The sequence below is a fragment of the Lytechinus pictus genome, chromosome 2 (genome assembly GCF_037042905.1).
Source record: "Lytechinus pictus isolate F3 Inbred chromosome 2, Lp3.0, whole genome shotgun sequence".
NCBI lineage: Eukaryota > Metazoa > Echinodermata > Echinoidea > Temnopleuroida > Toxopneustidae > Lytechinus > Lytechinus pictus.
Genome location: NC_087246.1, coordinates 55,512,246 through 55,538,937, shown reverse-complemented (window position 1 = coordinate 55,538,937; position 26,692 = coordinate 55,512,246). Strand labels below are relative to the sequence as shown.

The 26,692-nt window shown below is 35.6% G+C and overlaps 1 protein-coding gene and 1 long non-coding RNA gene across 5 annotated transcripts in view; one reads left to right on the top strand and one right to left on the bottom strand.

Moving 5' to 3' along the window:
• Positions 1–564: 564 nt before the first annotated feature.
• On the bottom strand, positions 565–8,106 carry LOC135153317 (uncharacterized). Its single transcript, XR_010292775.1, has 3 exons — positions 7,982–8,106; positions 2,287–2,473; positions 565–678 (listed from the first exon to the last, which is right to left on the bottom strand). It is a non-coding gene; the product is annotated as an uncharacterized LOC135153317 (long non-coding RNA).
• Positions 8,107–17,436: 9,330 nt separating this feature from the next.
• Positions 17,437–26,692, top strand: part of LOC129253937 (probable Na(+)/H(+) antiporter nhx-9) — a 54,542-nt gene continuing 45,286 nt past the window's right edge. For 2 of the 4 annotated variants that reach the window (XR_010292663.1, XM_064095204.1), the window contains exon 1: positions 17,470–17,923. Coding sequence is in view for 2 of the 4 variants with exons in the window: in XM_064095204.1 (XP_063951274.1) it covers positions 17,659–17,923 (265 nt within the window). In the remaining 2 variants the exon portion in view is untranslated. Of the gene's footprint in view, positions 17,924–26,692 lie in introns of all 4 variants that reach the window. The other 2 variants (XM_064095203.1, XR_010292664.1) reach the window with 2 other exon arrangements.

The following is a 26,692-nucleotide window of genomic DNA, read 5'->3' as shown; positions in this document are numbered from 1 at the left end:
ACCTGGGTTGAGTGCAGCACAATGTGGATAAATTTCTTGCCGAAGGAAATTACGCCATGGCTGGGATTCGAACCCACGACCCTCTGTTTCAAAGTCTGGAGACTAATCCACTGGGCCACAACGCTCCACACCTGCAGATCTAAATAAACCCTAATCCTTATTTTTACATTATTCTGTTCCAAAAACCTGATTATAATCCTAACTCTAACCCTATGGCTTCTGAGATATTAAAGACCAGAGCAAATGTCTGAGGAGCAAATGTTGTGTCCCTGTCCAATGATTGTTGAGAAATGAGCAGGGCATTCCAGCCAGTCTCATTCCAAGCAAAAATAAAACACTATCCCACATGCTTTTTTGTGTTGGTAATCTTCAATGTGATAATTTTTCAGCTTAGATTCCATGATTTCACAAAATTAGGTTTATGTAAATCTAGAGGATCTAGATCTATGGTGATTTGCTGAAAATTAACCTTGATGTTGAAAACTTTCTGTTTCTCATAAAATCACTCCTTGCTGTAATGACATCATTTGTAGTTTTAAAAATTCAAGAATGACATACCTTGTTATTGAGGGTTTCATAGATGTTGAGTTGCTCATCTTGCTGCCGCAATATATGATTCTCGAAGTCTGTTTGGCTTAATGATATCCTTGTAAATACACCTGTCCTTGGGACACAGATCTAGAATAAGAATAAAATAGAGTGTAAGATCAATCTAAAGACAAATTCTTTGTTTTTTTCATTAAGGTCTCAGGTTTATCACCCCCACCCCACTAACTCCTTCTTTCTTCGTCTCCTTTTCTCCTTTTCCTTTTTTTCTGTACAACTAAATTAGATAACAAATTATGAAGAAATTTAACCAGTCAGGGATTGTCTAAGACATGTTGGTTCATGTTGAATGGTATGAAGTAGATTACTAAAAATAAAACAATAACTGCTAGAAAAAATAAACTAGATAAAATTTCCTTTCATAATAATACCCATCAATCTCTCAAGAAAGAAAAGTGTGACTAATAATATGAAATGCATTGGAAATTTACATACATATATACATGTAGAATCACTGTTTTATCCCATGCAATAGTTGGATAGATCTACATGAAGCTGACACACCTACAAATTTCATTCGCTTTAATACATTTTATAGAGTACTGTATAGAAGCAGAATGAACAATTATCCAGGATGAACTCTCTGAAGTCTGTCAGGAAAATATAATGTGCAAGTACAGTGTCCTCTTCAGAAAAGCTTTTGCAATATCTTTTGATCATTTAGGCCTATTTCATTCTTGATTTTTTAAAAGTGAAATTCACAAGAAAACATTTCTCTGGCAAAATAAATAAAACGATCAGTGATACTTGATTGCCCTTATGTCCATGTTTCATTAACTTGATCCAAATAAACTTTCAAAGTTATAATGGCAATTCAACAAATACCCCCAACGTGGCCAAAGTTCACTGACATTAAATGACCTTTGACTTTGGTCAGTTATACTTGATTACTCTTATGTCCAAGTTTTATGAACTATCCATGGACTTTCAAAGTTATGATGGCAATTCAACAAATACCTCGAACATGACCAAAGATCATTGACCCCAAATATGAAATCTGAACTTGGTCATGTGACCCGAAACTCGCACGAGACGTTCATTGATACTTGATTGCTCTTATATTTAAGTTGCATGAACTAGACCCATAAAATTTCAAAGTTATGATGGCAATTCAACAAATACCACGAACATGGCCAAAGCTTATTGACCCTTAATGACCTTTGATCTTGGTCATGTGACTTGAAACTCACACAAGACGTTCATTAATACTTGACTGCTATAAGGTTAAAGTTGCATAAACTAGATCCATAAACATTCATAGTTATGATGACATTTTAAAAACTTAACCTTGGTTATAAAGATTTTAATATGTTGACGAAGACGCCATCGGGAAAGCAGCGCCTATAAGTGCAGTATTTCATCTGACAACCTATGTTACTGTTTATATAATATTTGTAGTAATTATTTATTTGGTTCCATTATCGTTAGTTCGCAAGTACTTAATGGAGAGCTACAATTATACTATTTAAAATGCAAATTTGCATATGATTGATTCAAATTTGGAATTAAACATGTACAATTCATTTTGACTCATGTTAAATCCACATTTTAATTTCAAACTATGAAACAGAGTAAAAAACTATTAATTGTTGTCAATTAGATGACTGAAAAGTGATTAAATCAGATTTAGAATCATGCACCTTTTTATAGGTTACAACAAAAAAGAGAGATTATTCTTACCATACATCTCTGTTGAGTTGCTTGATGATATAGCTGCTTATGTTTACTCTGTAGAGTAGTAAAGAAGCGATTCTCTGTAATATCTTCATCATAAGATTTCTCCATCTCACTCTCTCTCCTGGTCAAAGAGAACCCCTCTTTTCACATCTCTCAAATCTATTGATGATCTCAGCGAAAACTCAATTCTCTGCAAGATAAAAATTAATTTTTTTTTTTAATGTAGAGCTTCGCAAATATTGGACAGCTGAAATGTTTATTTCAAGAAGTTTTTTTTTCTTCTTTTTTCACATTTTTTGGTTTTGTCTTCACATGCGGCTAGCCATCTCGCACAGTACTGTGAGGGACCTACAAATGTATGCCCCACAGGCTCCACAAACAAGTCGAGCATACATGTACCTGGCAGTCTCACCTGCATTACGTGATTCAATATTAACAGCAGTGCTGACTTTAAATAATTATTCACAAAAAACACCATTCATATGATAATAAAATGCTATGTTCTTTGACCCAAAATGACATTTGACCTTGATCGTGTGACCTAAGACATGGGCAAGATGATCAGTGATACTTGATTACCCCCATGTCCATATTTCATGAACTATGTCTATAAAATTTCAAATTATGATGGCCAAAGTACATTGACCCCAAATGACCTTTGACCTTGGTCATGTGACCTGAAACTCACGCTGCATTTTTTTACTTGATTACTCTTATGCCTAAGTTTCATGAACTAGGTCCATATACTTTCTAATTCATGATGACATTTCAAAAACTTAACCTTAGTTTACTTCAAGATTTCAATGTTGACGCTGCCGCAGCGCGCCATTGCCACAATCGGAAAAAAGGCGCCTATACATGCTCTGCGACGAAGGTGAGACAAAAAACCAGGGTTTTGATTTTTAATGATTCTTATTTTGCTCTAAAATTTCACCAAGGTGGTGTTGAATACTAGATTCTGATTATTTTTAAAAATTCAATTATTCAAAGATCTATCTTTTCATGAAAAATGTTGTAATAACAGTAAAATTAGATAATTATTGTGGGGATAGTTTCCAGTGGCTGTACAGAGTATAAGAATGACTTCAGTCAGTTAAAGGACAAGTCCACCCAAACAAAAAGTTGGTTTGAATAAAAAGAGAAAAATCAAACAAGCATAACACTGACAATGTCATCAAAATCGGATGTAAAATAAGCAAGTTATGACATTTAAAAGTTTTGTTTAATTTCACAAAATAGTTATATAATACATCCTGGTCGGTATGCAAATGAGGAAACTGATGACATCATCTACTCACTATTTCTTTTGCCTTTCATTACATGGAATATTAAATATTCTAATTTTCTCCTCATTGTCATGTGAAACGAAGTTTGATGATCCATGAACATCTGTAATTATCATTGTTTTAGCATTTTTTGGTTGAAACAAGAGGGTCCTAATGTCAAATCTGTCAAAATTGAAATATTGTACAATTCAAACAATAAACAAAACTAGGTCTAGGTCTAGTGAGTAAGGGACATTATCACCAAGTTGTGCATACATCAGGAACTCGATTTTAAGGTGCGCGAGAGCGATCGCGCGCTACATGCGCGCCTTAATCAATTTTAGGTAGCGCGATTAATAGCGTGCCTCGCGATCGCTGAGCTGCGCGGAAATGCCTAAAGTCGCCCTCGAAATCACCCAAAATCATTGCCGAGTGATAACAACTCAACGGCCCACTAACGCCATATGTTCGAGCTCCGCTTACCATTTAAAAATCATCCAAAATCCACACTCAATATCATGAATAAGCCTTGAAAATAGCGAGGAGCGCAGTTTCAAATTCCAAAGTTGCGCCTTTTTTTCTGTACCACGTATTTCCATACACATGGTACCAGGTATGGAAAAAAAATCAACGCAACAGTCGGGAAACAGTTGCATGTATAGGGGTCCATTATGACTACCACGCACCATGTGCAATTTCTAATGCACATGTTTACCCTACAGATATAACAATTCAGAGCCTAGTAACCTAGCATTGGTGAGTTGTCATTCGGCTTTGCTTTTCAAAACGGCCTATTAACATCCAAAATAAGCTACCTTATTTATTAATTATAACTAAAAAATCATTTGTTTTCTTTTTCTAGGGGATGAGGTAAATATCAGAAAATAAATCATCAAACAAAGCTCCATCTATTTTACAAGGCCAGCGGCAGGCTCACGCACGAACACATTGGCGCATGTAGCCAGTCGGAGCTCTGTCTCTCTGCCAGTGCTCTGGGGGACAATTCGCTCAGTAAAGGCCTCTATGATGGTGATTTTCTGTTTCAGACAGAGTTTACATTTCAGAAATATTATTCAAAACTGCCAATAAAGTTTGATGATTTCTTCATTGTCATATTTGAGTTCTTAATGAATACATTCTCACCAAATTTAGACTCCCCCATAGAGAAATGCAATTTTCATGGAGATCTGCGTTTTCAATGAACTTCAGGAAAAGTTAGGGTATGTGGGCCTTTATTACATGTACATGGCCGAGTACAGGGAATTGTACTGGAATAGACGGAGTAGAAATTAGGTATTGAATTCATTTATATCCAAGTCCAACTCACAGTCACACATACACGCACAGTGCCACACACCCACACACACCCACACACACCCACATCCAAGATTCTAAGCATGAAAAAATAACTTAAAAAATCATACAATATTTAACAAAAAGTAATAATTCATTAATAAGTGAACAGGTATTCCTCAAAATACAAAAAAGTAGCATTTAAAAAGAGCCCCCGAAATGCAAAATTAGCCCCCGAAATTTGACAAAAAAATTAAAATGGAGCCCCGAAAAAAAAAAATTGTCAGTGACTTAACTTTAAGCCAAAGTCAAAACCTCACTCAAACAGGTTTTACAATCTAATTACAATACATTGTAAAACAATTATAAATATTGCATATTCGATTGTTTCCTTCCTTTGGTTGTTGATTGTAACTTAGTACATATATTTCCTCCATCTGTTTTGTTAATTGGACAAAAAGCTCCCCTTGTATGTCGAAGAAGAGCTTTTTGCAGTGCTCCTCTACCGCTCTCCTTAAAAGTTCTAGGAGAGCTTTTTATTGCTCCCCTCATAATTATAAAACTGAGTCCCTGCATACATGTATAACTGTTTTGTGAAAAATAAGCGAAACTTTAAAAATGTCCTAACTTTCTTATTTTACATCCAATTTTTAATGAAATTTTCAGTGTTATGCTTCTATGATTTTTCTCGTTATTCAAATCCACTTTCATTTGGGGTGGACTTGACCTTGAACAGTTGAAGCAAGAAGTGGTCTAGCTGAACAACTGACAAAACAGTAACTGAAGCTTCCACTCTCAACAATGCCATGGCGATAATTGTTAAATGAATCCCTAGAAACGATGGTTATTCCTGTCTAATATGACTAGCCACCGCAGTGTCACTGTAGAGTAAAACCCCCAAACATTGGACGAGGATGTGCGTCTTGTAGCTTTGCAAAAGACAAAAGTGAACAAGATGGCGACGTAAACAACGCGGCAAGTTTACCCCGTCTTTTCAAGATATCTTTTTGTTTTATAATGAATTTTTTGTTTAAAAATGGAATTGATATCTTAAAAATGTCGGGAATGAAGATGTACATTATCCCATTTACATGATTTAGGGCTAGATCTTTAAAGGAGAATGAAACACTTGGAGCAAGTTAGCTTTTGTGAAAGCAGACAAATCAAAGAATAAGATCAACAAAAGTTTGAGTAAAATAGGACTGGCAATAAAAGAGTTATGAGCATTTGAATGTCGAGATCACCAATGCTATGGAGATCCTCCCATTGGCAATGCGACCAAGATCTATGATGTCACAGATGAACAACTCTCCCCTTTTGGACACTGAAAATATACCCCAAAATATCTCTTTTTGCTCATTCTAATCATATGACAAACGATTCATCAATGATATAATGTTGTGAAACCTCTGTGCTTGTCCTCTCATAAAGAGAACACCTCATCTTGTGATAGACTCTATAAAAGTGAGAATATAAGTGAAATAAGTACTAAAGTAATGAGGGAGTTGTACGTGTGTGACATCACAGATCTTGGTCGCATTGCCAATGGGAGGAACTACATGGCATTAGTGATCTCAATATTCAAATGCTCATAACTTTCTTATTATTCATTCAATCTTCCTCAAATTTTCAACAATATGTTTCTTTGATTTTTCTCTTTAATATGGATTCAGCTGGTTTCAAGGGTTTCATTCTCCTTTAAGTAGAAATCTCAGGGGCGAAAATTTCAGTTTTTTGCGGTACGTACACGCACATGAATGGGACATAATCCCTGGCTCCGTGGAGAGTAAGCACATGTTAGGAGCCTCCTGGCCAGTATCTCAGAATCTCAGAAAGGGGGTAATCCAGACATCGCTTAGAAGCACTATCGTCTAGATGTGATGACGTCGCTTTCATGCGATGTGCAATTTACTCTGGTGAATGACACCTTTCGAGGTATGATTTGAAGGACTGTGTGGAATTGAGGTTTTTTTAATCCCTGGTGGGAGATTGTTCCAGTCTTTTATTGTATTTGGTATAAAACTATTGAGGTAGGTTTTTGTTCTACATTGAAGTGGTACCAATCTGCTGATGTTGGCTCTTACTGATCTTGGTCAGTAGAGGCGCACGGCCAATATTGGAGACTGTCTCCAATGTGGGAGATTATCTCCAATATCAGAGACTTTTGTAAAGAATTTGGGTATCCAATTTCAGAGACAGTCTCCAGTTTTGGAGTCCAATTTCCTTTGTTTACATTTGCTGCAAAAGGATTACCTTGGCGGCAAATAAAAATGTGATAAGCAGATTCCTCATGAAAAATTACCCCTTTTCACCGTCTACTTTAAAAATTCACCGTCTACTTTTATTTTGATAAGGAATTTAGTTGTCAATCACACACAAAACAAATGGGCTTCTGACCTCAGTGAGACAAAATTTTGGGTGGAAAAAATCATACTTTTGTTGGTGTTGTTTCTTTTGTCCTTTTGCAAAGCAAGTCTCCAATGTGGGAGATTGTCTCCCCTATTGAAGAGAGTCTCCCATATTGGCCGTGCGCCTCTACTGTTGGTGCTTCCAACACATTCACATATTCAGGGATGTTTACAGCGGCTTCCTTATGGTGAGCTTTGTAGAATACGGTTAGTCTGCTGACAGTGCGGTCCTTTCTTCGTTGTAACTTGTAAGTAGGACCCTAAATAATTTCTGTTTACCATATTTTTTTCAATTCTAACTTTTTATGACATTAATATTCAACATTTGTACTATGGAAATACACATGATTTTTATTTGATTCAATGATTGTATTATTGTTTTGGTCGAATTATGCTTAAGTGTCCGATATTTGGGCACTTTACTCTACTGGCTATACGAGATTTATAGTATATCTATGACAACATACGTGCTATACCAGGTGATTTAGCTCCTGTGCAATTCCAACTACTGCATCACAAAAACGTGTTATCGCTACCTAGAAACGTGTACATAAAGCATCGCACACTGCTCGTGCCAATAGCCTCCTATGCGCCACTGCACCCTCTCCATATCGTCATCGTCTTTAGACTTTTAGTGAATGATTGATCCATTCATCAATCATGCATAAATATATATGAAACAGGGACAGATAGATTCATACCAAGCATTTAACAAAAAATAGGCCTACTTACAATCACAAATCTAAGTAATGGAGTCGCAGAAAGAATCTCGGGAATCAGTCGTCACAAATGTCAAAATTTGTTGACGAAGCTATGGTACCTTTGAGACTAGTATTTCCACCATCATCAAATTCAATGTCAACTTTTGAATCGATAACGTACCGTACGTATGAACTATACTAGTGAACTACAAATCTGACGTAGTAAATTCTTAAATGCGTAAGTCTCTCAGGTCCAGATTTACTCATACTTGTTCAAGAATGTCAATGACGGGATCAATGCGACCAATGACCAAACTACTAATTGTTTATTACAAATAAAAAGCGAGAGCTGAAAATATCTTATATACTGACCAAAAATTGAGATTTTTGTTGGAATTCCCCACATAATCATATAATGCGAGCTTTCGCGAGCTGATATAAAAAATCGACAATACAACACTTTTCTTGTAGCCATGAACAGGATTTTGGGAAAGTCTTCCATATGCACCCCCCCACTATTTTAGAACACAAAATAATGAAAACTATTTCCAACCAGACCAATTTGTGAATATGACTTGAAAACGGAATAGAATAAATCCCCATGTTCTTGAGGAGATTATTATCTCCCTTAACTGGCAATGCGAGCACGAAGCGCAAGCAATTTTTTTATTTTAATTTAATAATCTGAGTGTGTGCTCCCAGCTCTTATTTTATTCACTTTTATCCTTCCTCGTTTCTTTCTTCTTCTTTTTTTTCCTTCTCTCTCTTTTTTTTTGCGGCGCTATGGGGGGGGGGGGGGGGCACGGCATCTTCGCCCCAACTCTTGGATCCGCCTATTGTATAAGGTTGATTTTATGGGATCTCTGACCTGCTTCCCAAATGGGGCCGAGTCGTCCCTGATTTGATTTTCAAATATTTAAATCTTCTATATTGCTTTCTCTGAATTATGTATAGGCTTTTTTAAAAGTCCTATTTCTCTGGGTACTTCTTTATCAAATATCAAATTACGATTCCTGAATTTGATGAAAGTTTGATACTGGTGAGTTTTTCCTGCCAAGAAAAATTAAAAGAAGAAATATCCTTAAAAATCGGTTGGATTTAAATCTGAAATCTACGCACAGAGCATCTTGTTTATTTCTTGTCATTTTTTTTCCCTGCTAATGATGAATTATCTCATTCCTGACAAATAATTGAAAATGGCTGCTAAAAGTATTTAAAAAAAACCTTCACTATACGGACTCAATCACCTCACATTTTCTTTCCGATCATTGATGATACAAATAATAAAAACTTTAAATATATCTACCGTGTACAAACATAAGAGGAAATCATATAAATCAAGTTTTTAATCTGAAAAAAAATAGCATTGCATATTTTTAAGCCTTCTTGTAAAACCAGATATACTACATATAATTTTTAAAAGCATTATGATGTAATCATTATACTGTATACAATTATATCTTTTGGTCTCAGCACCTCAGCGCTCAGCCGCCATTATCAAGGTTTATTTTCATTTGGTCCAATGCCAATTCGTCCAATTTCCAACTCGTCTAATATCATTTGGTCTACCATCAGTTCGTCCAATATCCACATGGTCTAATTGCCATTTCGTCCACTCACCGTTTCGTCTAAATAACCAGTTGGTCCAATAGCCATTGATCCATATACCATTTGGTCTAATTAGACTAAGTGTTAATTGGACAAAATGAATGAAAATAAAACGAATATTAGACCAGCTGGTTATGAGACGAAATGGTCATAGACGAACTGGTGATTGGACCAAATGGTTGTAAAACAAACTATTGATGGACGGAATGGCATTAGACGAAATGAAGGTAGACCATGCGGTGAATGGACGAGTTCGCAGTGGACGAATTGGCAATTTACCATCATCAAATAGTGACTGTAATGTGTAATGTTTTGAACAAGAGATGGCGCTAGACTACATTTTAGATACCGCGTTGACTTCTACGCATCTAAATTCGATTATAATGTTTATAACAAGAGATGGCGCTAGACCTCTTTTTCGGATAGATGGGATAAGATGGATTGCCAAAGTCCGGGCAAACAGTTACTCATGTCTCTACCTATTCATTTACTTTGCGGTACAAAAGAAATAAAGTTGTATGAGTATATTATATACCTTCTCAACTTAAGAATAATGAATCATTACCTAGAATAATAAAAATCATTCAACCGGTACAAAGAATTTGCCAATCAATGTGGTTTAGGATACCCGTTTAACGTTCTTATGGCCATCTAACTTAATTTTAAGATAATTAATGTGTTTTCCTCATCGACGATTATCATTTCTGCCTCAGTTGAAATTATCTAACGTGAGAAGGTTCAGGGTATACTTCTGCTTAATAATCAAAAGACATTATCTACAGAAGAAAAATCCCATATCTGTTTTACTTAAAATAAAAAGATTTATAGGACAAAGCTCAAAGTGATTTGTCAATTTCCATAAAGGGCAGAACGTGCAATTTTTTTTTATCTGGTGAAAGATAAAAAGCAGGGTTGTTGTATTTGTCGTTCTTTTGTCTATATCCAAATATTATTTAAAAAATAGCGATAACCAATCTTTATTAATAATACTATTATTGTTATAATTTTATCTATGACTCACAATGATGAGTTAATGATTTGCCGATTCCTACAAAGGTTTTGAAGATGCAAATAAATTTAGAAATTGAGACCGTGATTTGGTAAATGTCATCCCCCCCCCACCACCAAACCACATCATCCCCGTCCTATGGCCATAGAATAAGAGCTTTTGTTTCTCCATTGTTCTTTGAAATGTTGCCATTCACTAGCTATTATACTTCCAATTCGTAATGGATTGGACGTTTAGAATAAGTTTAGATTAAATATGCCTATGTCTAATGATACAATTAGAGCTATTTCCTCGGGGAGGGCACTATTGCAGTAATTATAATTATTGAAATATATATTATCAATACTTACTCCCTTAATGTTTTCTACCTGCGTACTAACTTCCAGTCCTGATCAACTATCCACTTCTGGAACAAAGATGTGGCATAGCGCCATCTCTTGTTTAAAACATTACAGCCAGGCCTGACAAGAGTAAAAGCAATTCCCTTTTTCAAAGCCACCCAGATATTCAGATAATATTATTTTCATTTCTACATCTCAAACGGGATGTAGACATGACGAGATCCAAAATCTCGCATCCCATCTTATAACCTAAGAGATGTAGACATGGCGAGATTATCATCTGAAAATCTGGGTGGCACTTTTAAACTTCCATTCTTTTTAGTGATATTTTATTACTACTACGTCTTGTCAAATAAATACAAAATAGAAAAATATATTTAAAAAAAATCATACATAACAATAATTATTCAGAGTTCAACAATTTCCATCTATCAAAATAGAAATCTCAATAATCAAAATCTGACCCTGAGAGCTCTCATTCAGAATGACAGCTCTGAAGACATTGAGTGAAGCTACGCATCTATTATTCTCTCATTTTCATTTATTTCACTGTTTATCATTTACAAGAGAGTTGTCACCAGTTGTTTGCATTTATCTCAATTCTTTATATACATGCAAATAAACATAGTCTACGGTACAATACACATAACAAAACTACATTTACATTTTTTTTAATGAAAAGGGTAATACATAATTACATAATCATGTTTAATTCAAGAATTAACTTGAATCAAAAACGTTTTTGCATTTACAAAATAATTTAGAATCAAAATAATTATGAGGAAGTTATGTACAATACAGGGCCCTATCAATAAAACAAGGGAATATTTTGGGGGAAAAAAGTCTTAGAAAAAAAAATAACCTTGGGATTTTTTTTTACATACATATATTGTTAGCCTTCGACCTTTTCTTTTGCATCATATTATAGTGTAGTTATTGCCAAATTATAACGCGTAAGTGAACACTGCCCACTTTTGTAAAGCTCACTGAAACCGATTTTCGCAAAAATGCTATTTTTCACACTGTATCTATTAGAAAGAGATTCAGAATAGCATACATATTTCATTTTACAGTATTATATTTTTGTTATCATAGTATATTTTTCATACTTGCTGTATATTACTTTTTCATATATTTTAATAAACACATATTCATATCAGTAATATACAGAGCACTTTCATAAAAATAGGGTATAAAGTGCTAAACTGTTCAAATCATATTATTTTCAGCCTGTAGTACCCCTCTAATAGTTTCGAATAAGTGATATAGCGCCATCTTGTGTTTAAAACATTATAGTGAGGTCTTTGCTCATATAATGTACTACGTATAGTAATAATTTCGAATTAGTGATATAGCGCCATCTTGTGTTTAAAACATTATAGCGAGGTCTTTGCTCATATAAATGTATAACGTATAGTAATAGTTTCGAATAAGTGATATAGCGCCATCTCCTGTTTAAAACGTTATAATCAAAATGAACGTATCTTTTTACACTGGAGTGGGCAAATTTCCGCCAACTGCTCTGACATTGGCTCACTTTCTGTATCCTGGTTTTATTTTATTTTATCTTTTTTTTTCTTCAATGGACTAGTCCGTAACCGATAGTCCTGTACAAGCTGGTCCTACAGTTAAACAGGACTAAGTCTTCTTGTACATCATATTTTAAGCCTTTTTTTCTTCTTGAAATCAAATAAATAATTTATTAGAAAATAAATAAGCCAATGTTCTTTTCAAGGCTCCTAAATTATTTTTCTTTATTGATACAAAGGTCTAAACACCAATTAAAGGGTTTTATTCATTAATTTCTTATAATTATCCCCAGAGATCATGAAGATTGAAATTTAGTGATCCTTTATTTTTTAAATATTTTATCTATTCATTTATTTGATTATTCATTTAATCAATTAATTTACTTATTCATTTATTGGAGAAATCGATGGTGGAAATTCATAATAGATATAACGGCACTCTGCTTTTGTTTAGCTAAAAAAAAAAAAACATTTTTTTATATGGGGGAGGGCAACTCCATCATTTTGGTGATGATATGGCTTATTGGTCTAGGGACGCGGACCAAACACACACACACATGAAAGTCTGGATTTGATCATGAGCACTTCAAATAATTATGCTTTTGAGCAAAGAATCTGTTGTCTTTTATCGTATATCAGTCATGAAAACGCCCTAGATATTCAATCCGACTTCAGATTAAGCTTTTAGTATATAGCCATATCAACAATAACTGGAAGAGGGGGGTGGGGTTGCTTCCAAAAAAGGACGAATCCATTTTCACCAGGGTTATATACAATTAGACTAATTATTAGCCACGTGGGTTGCTTGCTATATCATTGCATAAATTCTTCTTCGTTAGGCTTACTTGAGCCCCCCCCCTCCCCTTCGTTCGAAATCACCATACAAACGACACCAAAATCGAATTGGCTGTTATCGTGATCAACATTATGCATTAAAAATAATCTAAACATGATTTTTATTTGCATCATTATGACCAAATCTTTAAAAAAAAATTATTCGAAAACTTTTTGCTAATAATTATCTGTGAACGCTGATTACTTTCTCCCTCAATACAGCCCGAGTAAATGAAATTTCATGTAATTTGATTCGTTTTATTTATTTATTCATTTATTTATTTTTACATAAATGGAAAGTGGCAATAAGTGCATACCCCATTGCCCCATACCAAGCGCCCACTGGACTCAATATGTCAAATATTTGTTCTGTAGATAACCAACTTTTTGAACCCTTGTTTTAAAATAATAATAATAATAATAGGCATTTATATAGCGCCATCTATCTAGAAATATTCTATTCCGAGGCGCACAAGAAAGAAAGAAAGAAAGAAAGTTTGGATGAGTGTCAAAGTGCCAATAACTAATACTGTTAGAAAAGATAAGACTTCAGTTTAGATTTGAAGGTCTCCAGTGATGGTATCATTCTTAAATATAACGGCAAATTATTCCAGAGAGAAGGTGCTGAGGCAGAGAAAGCTCGCGCACCATATGCTACACGTGTCTTGGGAGTCTTAAGGACGTTCCACAGTTAAAGTGAAATCCATGTCATTTTCACCAAACTTTGCACATAGATACTTTAGAACCTTAATATTCGAAATATGCAAAAATTGACATAGGTCCATGTGCTTGATTTTTTGCTATAGTGCTTCAAAGTTCACCCAAATTGATGTTCTTATAAATTGCGCATTCAAAAGAATTTGGAATTTTTAGACCGCCCAAGATTACTACAATGAGTTTAAACCTCTATTACTCAGTCAAAATACATGAAAAAGTCATCAAATTTCGCAAGAGAGTTAATAATTGTATCGTTAGAATGGATAATCTATTTATAGTGCTATTTGTTTGCAATTTTAAGTTTAACAGCTCTGTCAGTTCTTAAAAAAGGCGTAAACGATAACAAAATCCCAATCTGAAAAATGTAAAATTTCAGTAACAAACTACAAACGTACAATAAATGCTGCACTTTATTCAAAATCCATGTCATTTTCACCAAAATTTGCAGAGTTGTAGAGGAAGGTATACCTAAGAGGTACAAACATTGAAAAATAGGGGTTCATGTGCTTGTTTTTAAACTATCAGCATTTTTATTAGAGCAAATGTGCTTTTTAAAACACCAAAAATGCGCCGAATGCTTTGTATCTATGTGAAGAAAAAATCAAAATCACTCTACCATTTATTCAAACTCGGGGTAATATCCGTGATTCTTGGCAGCAATGCAGAGTAAAGTATTTTGAAATTGTAGAATTTTTATTTGAATGGTCCATGGAATAATTCAATATTTTAGCTTCATGAAATAACGCATCGGATCTGCAGTTAAAGTGCAGGAGATGAGAAAAATCAGCTCATACCCGCAGCTAATTAATCACTTGTTCATCCATTGTGACGTCAGCGCGCAGAGTGTAAACTATGCGCAGATCATAATGCGCACAAACATAACTGTGGAACGTCCTTAAGTAGTTGCTCGTGTGATGATCTTAGGATACGAGCTGGTGTATCAGGCATGACAAGGTCTTGTATATATGTTGGTGCCAAACCATTTAACACTTTCCAAGTGAGAAGAAGTATTTTAAATTATATACGCTTACGGATTGGCAACCAATGTAACTATTGGAGAATTGGTGAAATGTGTTCATATTTTGAACTGATGACAAGGCTTTAATCAAGGAGTCCCCAACCTGTATAGTGCGGTCCTTAATCAAATGACTTTGTGATTTAGAACTAATAATCAACAACTCTGTTTTACTTTCATTTAATTTCAACTTATTATTTAGCATCCATGACCGCATATCATCTATTGTATTTTGTAAACGAAGCCTGGCAGACAACTCACTAGCAGGGTCAGTTGGATCAAACGAAACATACAACTGTGTATCATCCGCATACCTAATTATGAATATTTATGTTTATGCGCATTTTTTGCCAGAGGACAGAGGGAAAAAAACAACGGCCCGAGGACTGAACATTGGGGCACGCCGAAAGGAAGTTTAACAGGAGATGACATATTTTCACCAATCTTAATTGACAACCTGTGATCTTTCATGAAGATAAGATGAAAACCAATTAAGTACAACTCCTCCTATACCACAATATTTCAAACGATCCAAAAGCAAGTCATGGTCAACAGTATCAAATGCTGAATAAAGATCAAGCAGAAGGAGGAAAACAGCCTTCTTGTCATCAACAGCACAAAGAATATCATTTGATACACGAACCAAAGCAATTTCTACCCCATGACATTTCCTATATGCAGATTGGAAAGGTTCACACAATTGATTATCCAAAAAATGGTCTACAATGAAAAGCAAACAACAATCAAACTTGATGCTGTGGTGAAATGGCTTCTTGCAAGAAATATATCATCATATATTTTTTTAATTGAGTCTGGAGACTGTATTGGCAGAAGGGAATTAAAGACACAGATTTCAGCTCCGGTTCCCAAATCATCTAAATTATTCTACGACATTTTACTTTCTCCTAATCCATACAGCACCATCAGTAGCTTATAACAATGCCTTTTAACTTGTTAATAATTATATAAAAATATATCTACTGGAACATACACATGAAATCATAATACAAGCTTGTTGGTACACCTAATACAAACAACAGCAACAACATCTGAATCAGAGAGAGAGAGAGGTCGCGGGGGGTTGAACTTGGTTGGAGGAGACATTAAAACAGGGGGGTCGTCCATTAAAGTATTAGCTAAACTTTCACCGAAAAAAATAAACATGCGTGACATAACTTTGTTTTTCCATTCTGTTCAAATTATTATTTGCAGCCTGGTGTATCACTTTTCGTAAATGGAATTGACAAACTTTACTTTTTGGTGTTGTAAAACCTAAAATGGCAGTATTGTCGATTGTGATTTCGTTAAAAACATTAAAACTTTCTATTCTTAATTCATCAAATCATCAATATTGGGTCCCTATCAATGTTATTAGTCCAAAAAGTGCAGGAAGGATGGAAAGAAAAATAAGGAGAAGAAGAAGAACTGAAGAAAAAGAAGAGAAGAAGAAAAGAAGAAGAATTAAGAAGAAGAAGGAGGAGAAGAAGAAGAAGATGATGAGAAAAAGAAGAAGAAGAAAGGAGAAGAAGAAGGAAAAAGAAAAAAAGGAAAAATAAGTAAAAGAAAAAGGAGAATTTATAATTTGAAAAAGGGTTTGTGCATGTACTTAAAGCTGACAAAAATTTGAGGTGGTTTTTCTTTTCCTGTGCACAATTCTTATAAAAGTCAGTAAAGAGTTCTTAAAATCGTGAAAATACAGGGTTGGTTAAAAATAAAACAATAACTTGAAGAAAGACATGCTATTGTGGTCTTTTGTGGGTCATTTTTGGGGAAGCAGGGTTCAGTACAAAACGAATAAGACACGAAGAATAAGAAAATCAATTTACTCGCAATTACAATTATTTTTTAATGGATTTGTGGCAGATACCAACTGAATGAAATTTGATGCAAATAAATCAAAGACGGTGCGACAGTATTTAGGGGAGGGGGAGCAAGATGATAGCCTCTCTTTTGACATTCTTTCCCTTTTCTTTTCTTTTCTTGCTCTTTTTCTTCTTCACTACTTGAAAACTCCTATAGAGGGCTGGTTGTCCCTCTACTCTCACACAGCACCGCCCCCCCCCCCCCCGAGTGGAACACTAAATTTTCAAAAAGTGGACCGTCATAATTCTATTCATCATACATTTGGGCTGCTCACAAAATTGAATCGCCCCATTGGCGGATTTATTATTTGGGGAGGGAGTAGTACTAGAATCGGAGTGACCCTCGCCCCTGGATCCGTGACCCCGAGTGAGTGCCCTTTTTCTAAAAAGAAAAAAATGTCACTCTGAATGGAACAGTTTTCTGAAATGGTTCGGCCGATATACTCCTCAGTCGAACATATCAAATAAATTGAAATCCATGAATTGTTATGCAACATTAATGAAGGGAAGAGAGCTTGCTCTGCTGATAAGCCATGCCCAGCTAGCAGCTCAGCTGTGCAGTGGACCGGATGCAATGGGTGCGAGCTTGCGCGATGATCATGTTATGCACAGTTTGGTAATTTTCATCCCTAGTTCCGGGTTGCAAAGTGGGGAAGATGCAGTTTCGAAACCAACTCATTAATTGCAAGCAAAACTAGCTCGCATTATTACAGATCAACGATACAGGGAAAGTTGTGACAGAAGCGTCCACACATCTTCGCCATTCTTCGTCTGTCTCTCAATTCATTTGAAGATGGATCGTTTTAGCTTGTTGCAAAGAGGGAAAGTGATTGCCCTGCTGCTCACCATCGCCCTCCTGCCAGCGGCCTGGGCCGTTGGACCGGGCGGAGATATCATCGAAGAAGGGTGTGAGGAGTTCGTGGCTCACCATAGTGCAGACTATAATGAATCAAATGAGGAACCAGAATCGTATGAAATATTGTCAGTCAATTTCCTGGAGGTGGTCACACCCCTGGTTCTTAGTTTCTGGATCTTGGTTGCTGCTGCCGCTAAAGTCCGTAAGTTCCACTATAACCAACATCATTTATTACTTTTTACTCTACTCCAACTTCACTAAGTTTAGTCTTCACCAAGTATCGAGTGTGTGAAAAGTGAGTGCAAGTAAACACCATGTGCATCAGTGTGAGTGAGAAGGGGGGGGGGGGGGATACTAACAAGTTCATAATCTAAATTAGGCCTCCTTGAAATAATATGTTGATAAAATTAAATTATCTATTTGATCCATGTAAACAAGAATAACATTGTCAGAAAGGGAATTAGAAATTCAATCAGAAGAATAAGGTGGAAGTCTGGATGATGATCAATAACACGTTTGTTTGTCAGCATTTTACAGCACATTGACTACTCAGACAATAAAATCAATATTTCAGCGGGACTTATTTCGAGCTAAGTGAACTGTTAATCTGCTCTGTTTAGCTTTTGGTGTTGTTCATTTAGGAATAAAGGAAACAAAAATTAGATATTGAATAATCAATCAATTAAAGCCTTTTGAAAGAAGCACCTCAATTAGTTGGGGTCAGAGATGTTTAGCAATTCAGTAAATTGTTTGTTTAAAAAAACTTTTAAGGCCTATAGCAATGAAATTATCCTTTGATATGTATTCAAACTCCAAAGAATCAAGATTCTGTTCCTACAACATGGAAACAGTTTGGGAACACTATACATGTAGGCTTTCTGTTCTGTCTATGCTGGGTTGTCAAGTTGAGAGATGTATCGGTCATTCATTCTAACAGACCATGTTTGTGAGCTATGAAGGGAAATAATTTTTTTTCAAATAAATGTCTTTCTAAATTATAGAAGAAGGACTTTTCTATTAAAAAAAAAAAAAAAACGTTTCTGTTTATGAACCCTTTAGCTTTTTCCCAAACTCCTAGAGAGGATGCCATTCCGAACATAAATGACTGCTCTGCAGGTACACCTCAAATTAAAATTATACAATCAAGTTTTACTCAAATACTTGAAGCCAAATCGTGCTGTTCATGAATTCACCTGTTTACAGTTACAATTCACTAGCTTGTTATTTCTGATATTAAAGAGAACGTTAAACACTTACAAACTCTTTGGCTTTCCAGCTTGTATTAAGTAGATGCCATGTCTTCCTATAAATTGTGTAAGCACTGCATTTTCTTATCTTTCCATCCTGTGTGGTGTGCGTGACTTAATCTGTGTATGTAGTGGGTAAGGCTATGAGATACAGCGAATTCAATAAAATTCAAATACAGTGACTCATGCTAAATAATGATGAACATCATTTGTATACAGCACCATTCAACTGTACACGTTCGAATGTGCTGGCTTTCACAATGCATTATTCACACAGCTGCTGAAAAAAGAAGAAGATAGGTTTTAGTTCAGATTTGTAATTCTCAAGGTTCTTAATCACTGAGGTGGATTAGAGAGAGAATTTGAAAGACAGGCAACAGACAGAGAGAGAAAGAGAGAGAGCTCTATCCCTGTATGTTTTTATGAAGGTACTAGGTACTTGAATATTCCAGCACAATAAAAGCTATTTTGAATTGTTTGTTGTCTACATGTACCTATCTACTCTCCAACATAGAACAGTAATATGAAATCAGGCCTGCCGCCCTGGGCTGGAAATATGCTCATTAAACCATACATGTACGCTTTTGTGGAACTGTTCAAATCCTACTCCCTCAGCTGCTTCATTTGGCAAAATTTGAATTTATCACTCATTAAGTGGTCAATTTCTACATAGGCCTATTGTCACAGACATTAGTGTTAATGATCAGAATTGTTAGCGTCTGCAACAAGAATAATTATCCCCAAGAGAGTGAGGCAGTATGTTATTTACAGTACTTCCAATCTGATAGTGATCTACGGGGATGACATATCTCCCAGAAATTCTGTATACTCTGCAGCAACAAATGGAAGAGGGTCGCTATCAGGCCCTGACAAAAGAATACAAGCATTACTTTATGGCCAAATGACCAAAATGAGCAACAGGTTTATCATAACAGTTTAAATATTAAAGTAACTTAATATCACATAATTTGTCTGTAAATGGTGACGAAGTAGAGTGTTGGCGCCGTATGAAGCATTAATCAATTACACCTACTCACCATATCATCAGATGTACCTTCAGTAGGCCTCGATGAAAGAAATTGAAAGTACATGTTGGCATGTTGAATGAGGTGTATCTATGCATCGCTGTGGATCACTTGTGCATGTAATCAATCAACATTCCCAGGTCAGTATCGTTCATCACCAAAACACAGCCACTCTAGCCTGATTAATCTTTGATACGGCTTAGATTAGATGAAGAAATCCCATTTTCATTAGCCCAAGAAGATATCTCGCTTGAAATGTGACCTTGTACTGCAGATCGTGTAGCACATTTAGGTGGTTTCAAACCGCCCCGATCAAAAGAATCCCTGTTAAATTACGAGAACTGTTTTAGGCTAAAAAATACCCATTAATTATTCCTGCATTCACAACGCCCCGAAACATACCCTTCGGGAAAAGTTCCTGAAGTTACAAGCATGCGCAGTATGGTCTGATAAGCAGGCAAGGCGCGAGATTCAAAATCACTAGCTCAGCAGCCACCCACGGCGCCCGCGCCCAACTACACGTTGGGCTAAAAGTTCCTGTAAATTGCTTTCATATTGCCAAAATACCTGCGACCTTGGAAAAATCCCTGGGAAAGTTCTCGTAATTTTGACAAGTACCTACTATTTAGTGGATATTTTATTTCGGGGAGATTACGCGTAATTTGCTTTCACATTGCCAATATTACCTGGTATTTTCTGATCGGGGTAAATTTCCCGATCAGAAAATACCTGGAACTGACGAACTTCGAGGCGGTCTGAAACCACCTTTTGACTCCATGTTTGAATGTAACGTTCAATAGTATGGCACCTAATCATACAGATCTAAAATCCATTTTCACAGTTTGCAAGTTAGCTTGATGATTGACTGCCGTAGATAAGGTAGGGTTTTATTTCACAAAATATCCTAATGTAGGGAATGTATTGTCAAGATGAAGGTGGATATGCAAAAATAGATTACTAAATTGTGTCTTTACTTTAAAATAATCTCAAGAGTATTCTGATTGGGTTGATAAAAAAATTGGCATGATCAGAAATAGGCAACTAACTTGGGCTGATGAGGACAGGCCTAATACTGAACTAGTAATGTGCCCCATGTGCTAATCAAGGATATTTCAATTAGTGACTGCATATATATATAACAGGTGTATTTCCATATTGTATTGTCTTGTAATCCACATCTTGTATTTCATTACCAATGTGTATGTAATTTATTCTGTATATGTATCTATTACATTTTAAGTGGTTGATTTATACAGTCTAGGGAAATATGATTGATCTAGATATAGCTGGTTGTTTATTTGCTTAAGTGTGTACAATCCGTCCTCATTTATTTCTTTTCTTTTCTTTTATTTTCTTATATCCAATTTCAGAATTGAGAAAGGGTCCATTTTACATTTTTGAAAGTAGGAGTGTTTTAAAGTAGCATTCTGTCCTTGTTTTGACGTAAAATAGGGTGTAAATTGTGAAAACTTTCCATGTAATTTACCTCAAAGGGGATAATTTTTTTTACTGACAAATGCATCCGTCCATAGGCTGCCAGGACAATGAGTAGATAAACACAGATTTTTTAAAGAACATGAATTCTGTTTTGCAACTCTTTTTGAACTTTGATCACCTATACCCATTTCCAGTTTTTGAAAGAAAATATGTTGGCCAGTGTACAGCCACAATGTTGGCCTTATGGGACTACTTTTCCCTGGTTAAAATGGTGCAATACAGACTGCTGCGAAGTGTAATATTTTAAAACATATTTAGGAAAGTTGATAAACCTGGTCACTTACAGAATATGTATAACTTGGTAGGGCCCTGGGAACAATTTGAAATAGGGGGTGCTGAATAAAGGTGATTTTGGTCAGAAAAAAAAAATGACAAGCGAAAAAAAAAAAAGCTTTTCACTCCAAAATGAAGGTGATTTTGGTCTGAAAAAAATTGGTCAAGCATACACGTAGGTTTCGCTGATTCGCTTCCCAGCGCCATGAAACTTGGAGATATTGATCATAGGAGAATATGTCTTCTCACTCGACACACAGTCAGACTAGCCCCAGACTTTCTTTCAATCAGTTGATGAATTACCAAGGCCTCTTGATTAGGGTTGATTGAAATACATGGAGTGGGGTCATAGACAAGTTCATTAATTATTCTGTATGTCATCACTTAGACCTTCCATACACTTTTGCTATATTGAAAACTCCTTGTGTAGTTAATACCAAACCATATTGCATTATATATCAAGAAATATTATTACTCATGTCAACAAGTGAAAGAGATATGTGTGGTTTGATTTATGATCATAGCATCCTCAAGGGAAAAATATACTTGAGTGCTGTTCAAACGATTCCTTTATATTTTCTGAATGCCGTGAACAACATAGCGAATTCTTACCTTTGTAATGATATAAAATTTGCATTTGGCGGAGGAGACATTCTTTCAATGAGGTGAACACATCTCATTCTAAATTTACATAATTTAGTACTGTAGTGTAGCACTCATCAGCTTTAATCACTAACTGCATGCAAAGTGTTCCATTAATATGATTGGTCTTACCAGGGACGTGAGAGGGCTCTCAGGTCCCTGGTCTTACGTAGTTTAACAAATGCTTTACAGTACATTAGATCCCCCTCTCACATCCCTGGTGCATCTCCACCAGGATAAAATGAGGTCAGAGTTCAAACTTCGTCTGCCTTCAGTCTGATGAAGAAGAGATGCAAACAGAAGCTCTCTTTAGCCGATCCACCTTACATGTAGGTATATTCAGACCGACTCAAAGTTTGACAATACCAGGTGTTTTTGGCAGTGTAAAATCATATTGCTCATGATATTCCCAAAAGATAACACCCACTTAAAAGTAGGTACTTGTCAAAATTATGAGAACTTTCACAGGGATTTTTAGGAGGTTGCTGGTATTCTTGCAGTTTGAAAGCAAATCACAAGAACCTTCTCAATCTAGCGAGTAGTTTGGCGTGGGCAGTGTGGTCGATTTTGAATCACACATCTCGCCTGCTAATCAGACCACACTACACATGCTCATAATTTTAGGTAGTATCTAACTACCTCGAAGTTCGACAGTTCCAGGTATTTTTTGATCGGGATGTTTGCCCTGATCTACCCCGATCAGAAAATACCAGGTAATTTTGGAAGTGTGAAAGTAATTTTTTAGTATTAATACCCCCGAAAGAAAATTCCTGCTAAGTCATAAGTACTAGTCAAAATTACAGGTGTATAAAAAAAACTTTCGCGGGGATTTTTCCAAGGTACCAGGTATTTTGGCAGTGTGAAAGCAAATTACAGGGACTTTCTTAGCCCAGCGTGAAATTGGACGTGGGCGTCGTGGATGGCTGCTGAGCTAGCAATTTTGAATCTCGTGCCTTGCCTGCTTATCAGACCATACTGCACATGCTCAAAATTTCAAGAACTTAAACGTATGTTTCAGGGCGGTGTTAATGCCGGAATAATAATCAGGCATTTTTTAGCCTGAAGAAGTTCTTTGTAATTTAAGAGGGATTCTTTTGATTGAGGCAGTTTGAAACCAACTTTTGAGAACTTTCCCCAAAAGGGTCTGCTTAAGGTCGGTGTGAATGCACAACCATGTCATTCTGATGAAGACAACAACCTTTGCGCTAAAGTGTAATACCATACCTCCAAGATCAGGGCCCCGTTGCATAAAAGTTACCATTTTGGTAACTTTGCCACCCAACTTGTATGGAATCCTTGGTTTTGATTGGCTGTTGATCAGTATTACCATGGTTGGTAGTTACCATTAGATGGCAAAGTTACCATAAGAGTAACTTCTATGCAACGGGGCCAAGATCAGTGAATCAAACTCCCACTTCCCTGATCAGATCCTGCTGTAGTGTGCATATACACAGGAAGCAGGAAACGGTATACTGCTACATCATCCTTCCGAAATGAGGAAATGTTTTGATGAATAAAAAAAATTAGGTCACTTTATGAATTGTACATAAGTAATGTATTTGACAATGTGAAAGGTTGAAATGGGGCATGAATAAATCAAATTAAAGATGAAGTCCATTATGAAATAAAGTTTTGTGCAAGATTATAAGAGTAGCTAATCAAAAGTTTCAGGAAACTCTGATTTAATTTCTTAAAGCTCTAAAGTGTTTCAGAAAGCTCTTTGTAAAGTAATGCATAACTTAATGCACGACTGGAATATGTTCTTTGGTGCTAAGTGAGGTACGTGCATGTATGATTCATCTACCGTTAAGCACAGAGAAGGGTCACCAGTCAGTTCATTAGCAGTTTAATTGAACAGCACACAGTGTTGTGAAAATTTCTGTTTACTAATAATTGGGGGAAAAGGGTGAATCAATCCAGAACTTCTTCATGTTCATATCTTAAATTAAAGTATTTCATATATTCATATATAGAATACAATAGAAATAGTTTGTGTCTCTCGTTGTTAACATATGAGCTGTGTTGTGCATTAAAATGAAAAAGCAGAATGTTTAGAATGTTAAATATTTATCCCTTTTTTGTTTTACTTCCGATTTTGATGATTATTTGATTTCCCCTTTTTATTCAAATGAACTTGTTGTAGAGATGAACATGACTTTTGATAACAGGATGGATTTGTTCTTTAAAGATAGTCTTTCCATTAGGGAGAAGATAGTCTTTGGTTTCTAAAGGGAGCCCAAAGATATGAAACTGATCAAGTATAGTCTCGCATTGTTTGCCTGGCATAAAAAATAATTTGTATGAGCTTGTGTAATATTCCTTTTGTTATTTTTGAGTGGATGCTAGTTTTAAAAAATATTGAATGTTTGAAAATAATGAAATATTATGATTTAACCATTCTGACTGCTTCTAGCAAAATATTAAATGCGCTGCATTGTTTATGGAATGGTTCTATAGAACTACCCCATCCAATTTAACCAGGTGGTGAATGTCTTGGGGTTTTTAAAAGAAGTTTTCATGGATTTGATAACTCAGGATTCACTCAACATTTATTAATTTGTTTTCACAATTTTGATTTTGCTCATTTTGTAAAGCGCTGTGATACAATCATTGTGAAGAGCGCTATATAAATACTTATATTGTATTGTATTGTATTGTATTCAATAGTTCAATTCTCGGGATTGAGCAAGGATTTAACCCCAGATTCATTCAGACCAAACAGGATTGTTGCCAGTATATATTATAGTACATCGTTTTTGCTCCTGTGGATATAAGCAGATTACATTTTGCTCGTTGGAATTTTCATGGTGATTTTATTTTCATGCCTCTGAATCCCAATAGGTGCATGGTTACAAGAAGCATGCTGTTTTCAATTCTTCTCTCTGTAGGCGGTGCTGCACCATCCCGGGTTTGCTCAATCTCGAGATTTTAGCCCGATCGGCCCTCTTCGCGATTAATCTCGAGATTCAAGAAACCCTGTCTCCACCATCGCAAGAAGAGTGATTCCTGCTCGAGCGAGGCATCGATGCATTATGGTCTGACGCCGTGAATAAATAATCCCGAGTGCGTCTGCACCTACGAATTAGCGCGATAATTCATAAAATAGCGGGCTATTTTGCAAATAATCCCAAGTTGACTTGGGATTGCAATCTCGAGATTAATCCTACGAAATAGCGCGCTAATTTAAAAACTTGGGATGGTGCAGACAGCCCTTGTCTGTCTCATTTTCCTTCTCACAGTCACAATAATAAACAGAAGGGCCATTCATTTAAAGCATCTAGGCAGGGGGGGGGGGAGCTGGTTGGACTCTGCAACCTTAACTGTAATTCATTATTCTTAATTGAAGAACAGATATATTCACTATCTTGAGTGAAATCTGAATATATATTTACCTAGTGAGTATGCTTTTTATTTGTGACCCTTGTGTCTTTTATGTCGTGCCAATGTTGGTTATATGTTTCCTGCTAACTTTGTCAATATTTGTTTAGATAATCAACAGAACATAAGGGGTCGATGGGGCAACAGTCCTATGCCCTCCCCAAGAAAAAATCGGGGACATTCACAAGTTAATCCCATTCATTTGTTGCATTTCACATGTAGTTGCTTCTTGAATAGTTCTTTGACTTTTCTTGATGTGATCATCCTGCCAAAATCACATATATACATTCTTTTGTTGTTTTTCTATATTTATCCATAGATCCTTATATCAATTCATAATATTATTCGTATGAAAAAATGAAATTGAAAATCCATATTTTATTGCTGAAACTGAAATTAGAAATGAAAATCCTTTGAAAATTCATTTTGCCCAATTAATTGTGGGCCTGGCAGCCACTGAGCAGCACCAGATTGACATTGTTCTATCCCTTAAGTTGTTGAACACCCAACATGTTTGCAGCAACCCCCATCTGTTAATGTCTTTTTTTTTTTGCATTTATTTATCTATCCACCCATACATCCACCCATTTTCCAATTTATTGATTTTTTTATTCAGCCTTTCATTCATTCATCCATCCATCCATTCATCAGTTTGTTAATTCATTTAATTCATTCACTTATTCATTCATTCATTCCCCTGATAATTCATTTGTTTATTTTAATGTACTTTATTAGTTTTTTTAACGATAATATGATTTATGTCATCATTGTGCATTTATTACAAGATCTATACATATATTTGGTTTAATATCGTTCTTCAACAAAATGTGATTCATTTATTTTCAAAGCAAAGTACAGTTTTGTGTTCTGTGTGCAGTACATGTTCATGTGTAATTGTGTATTCATTTT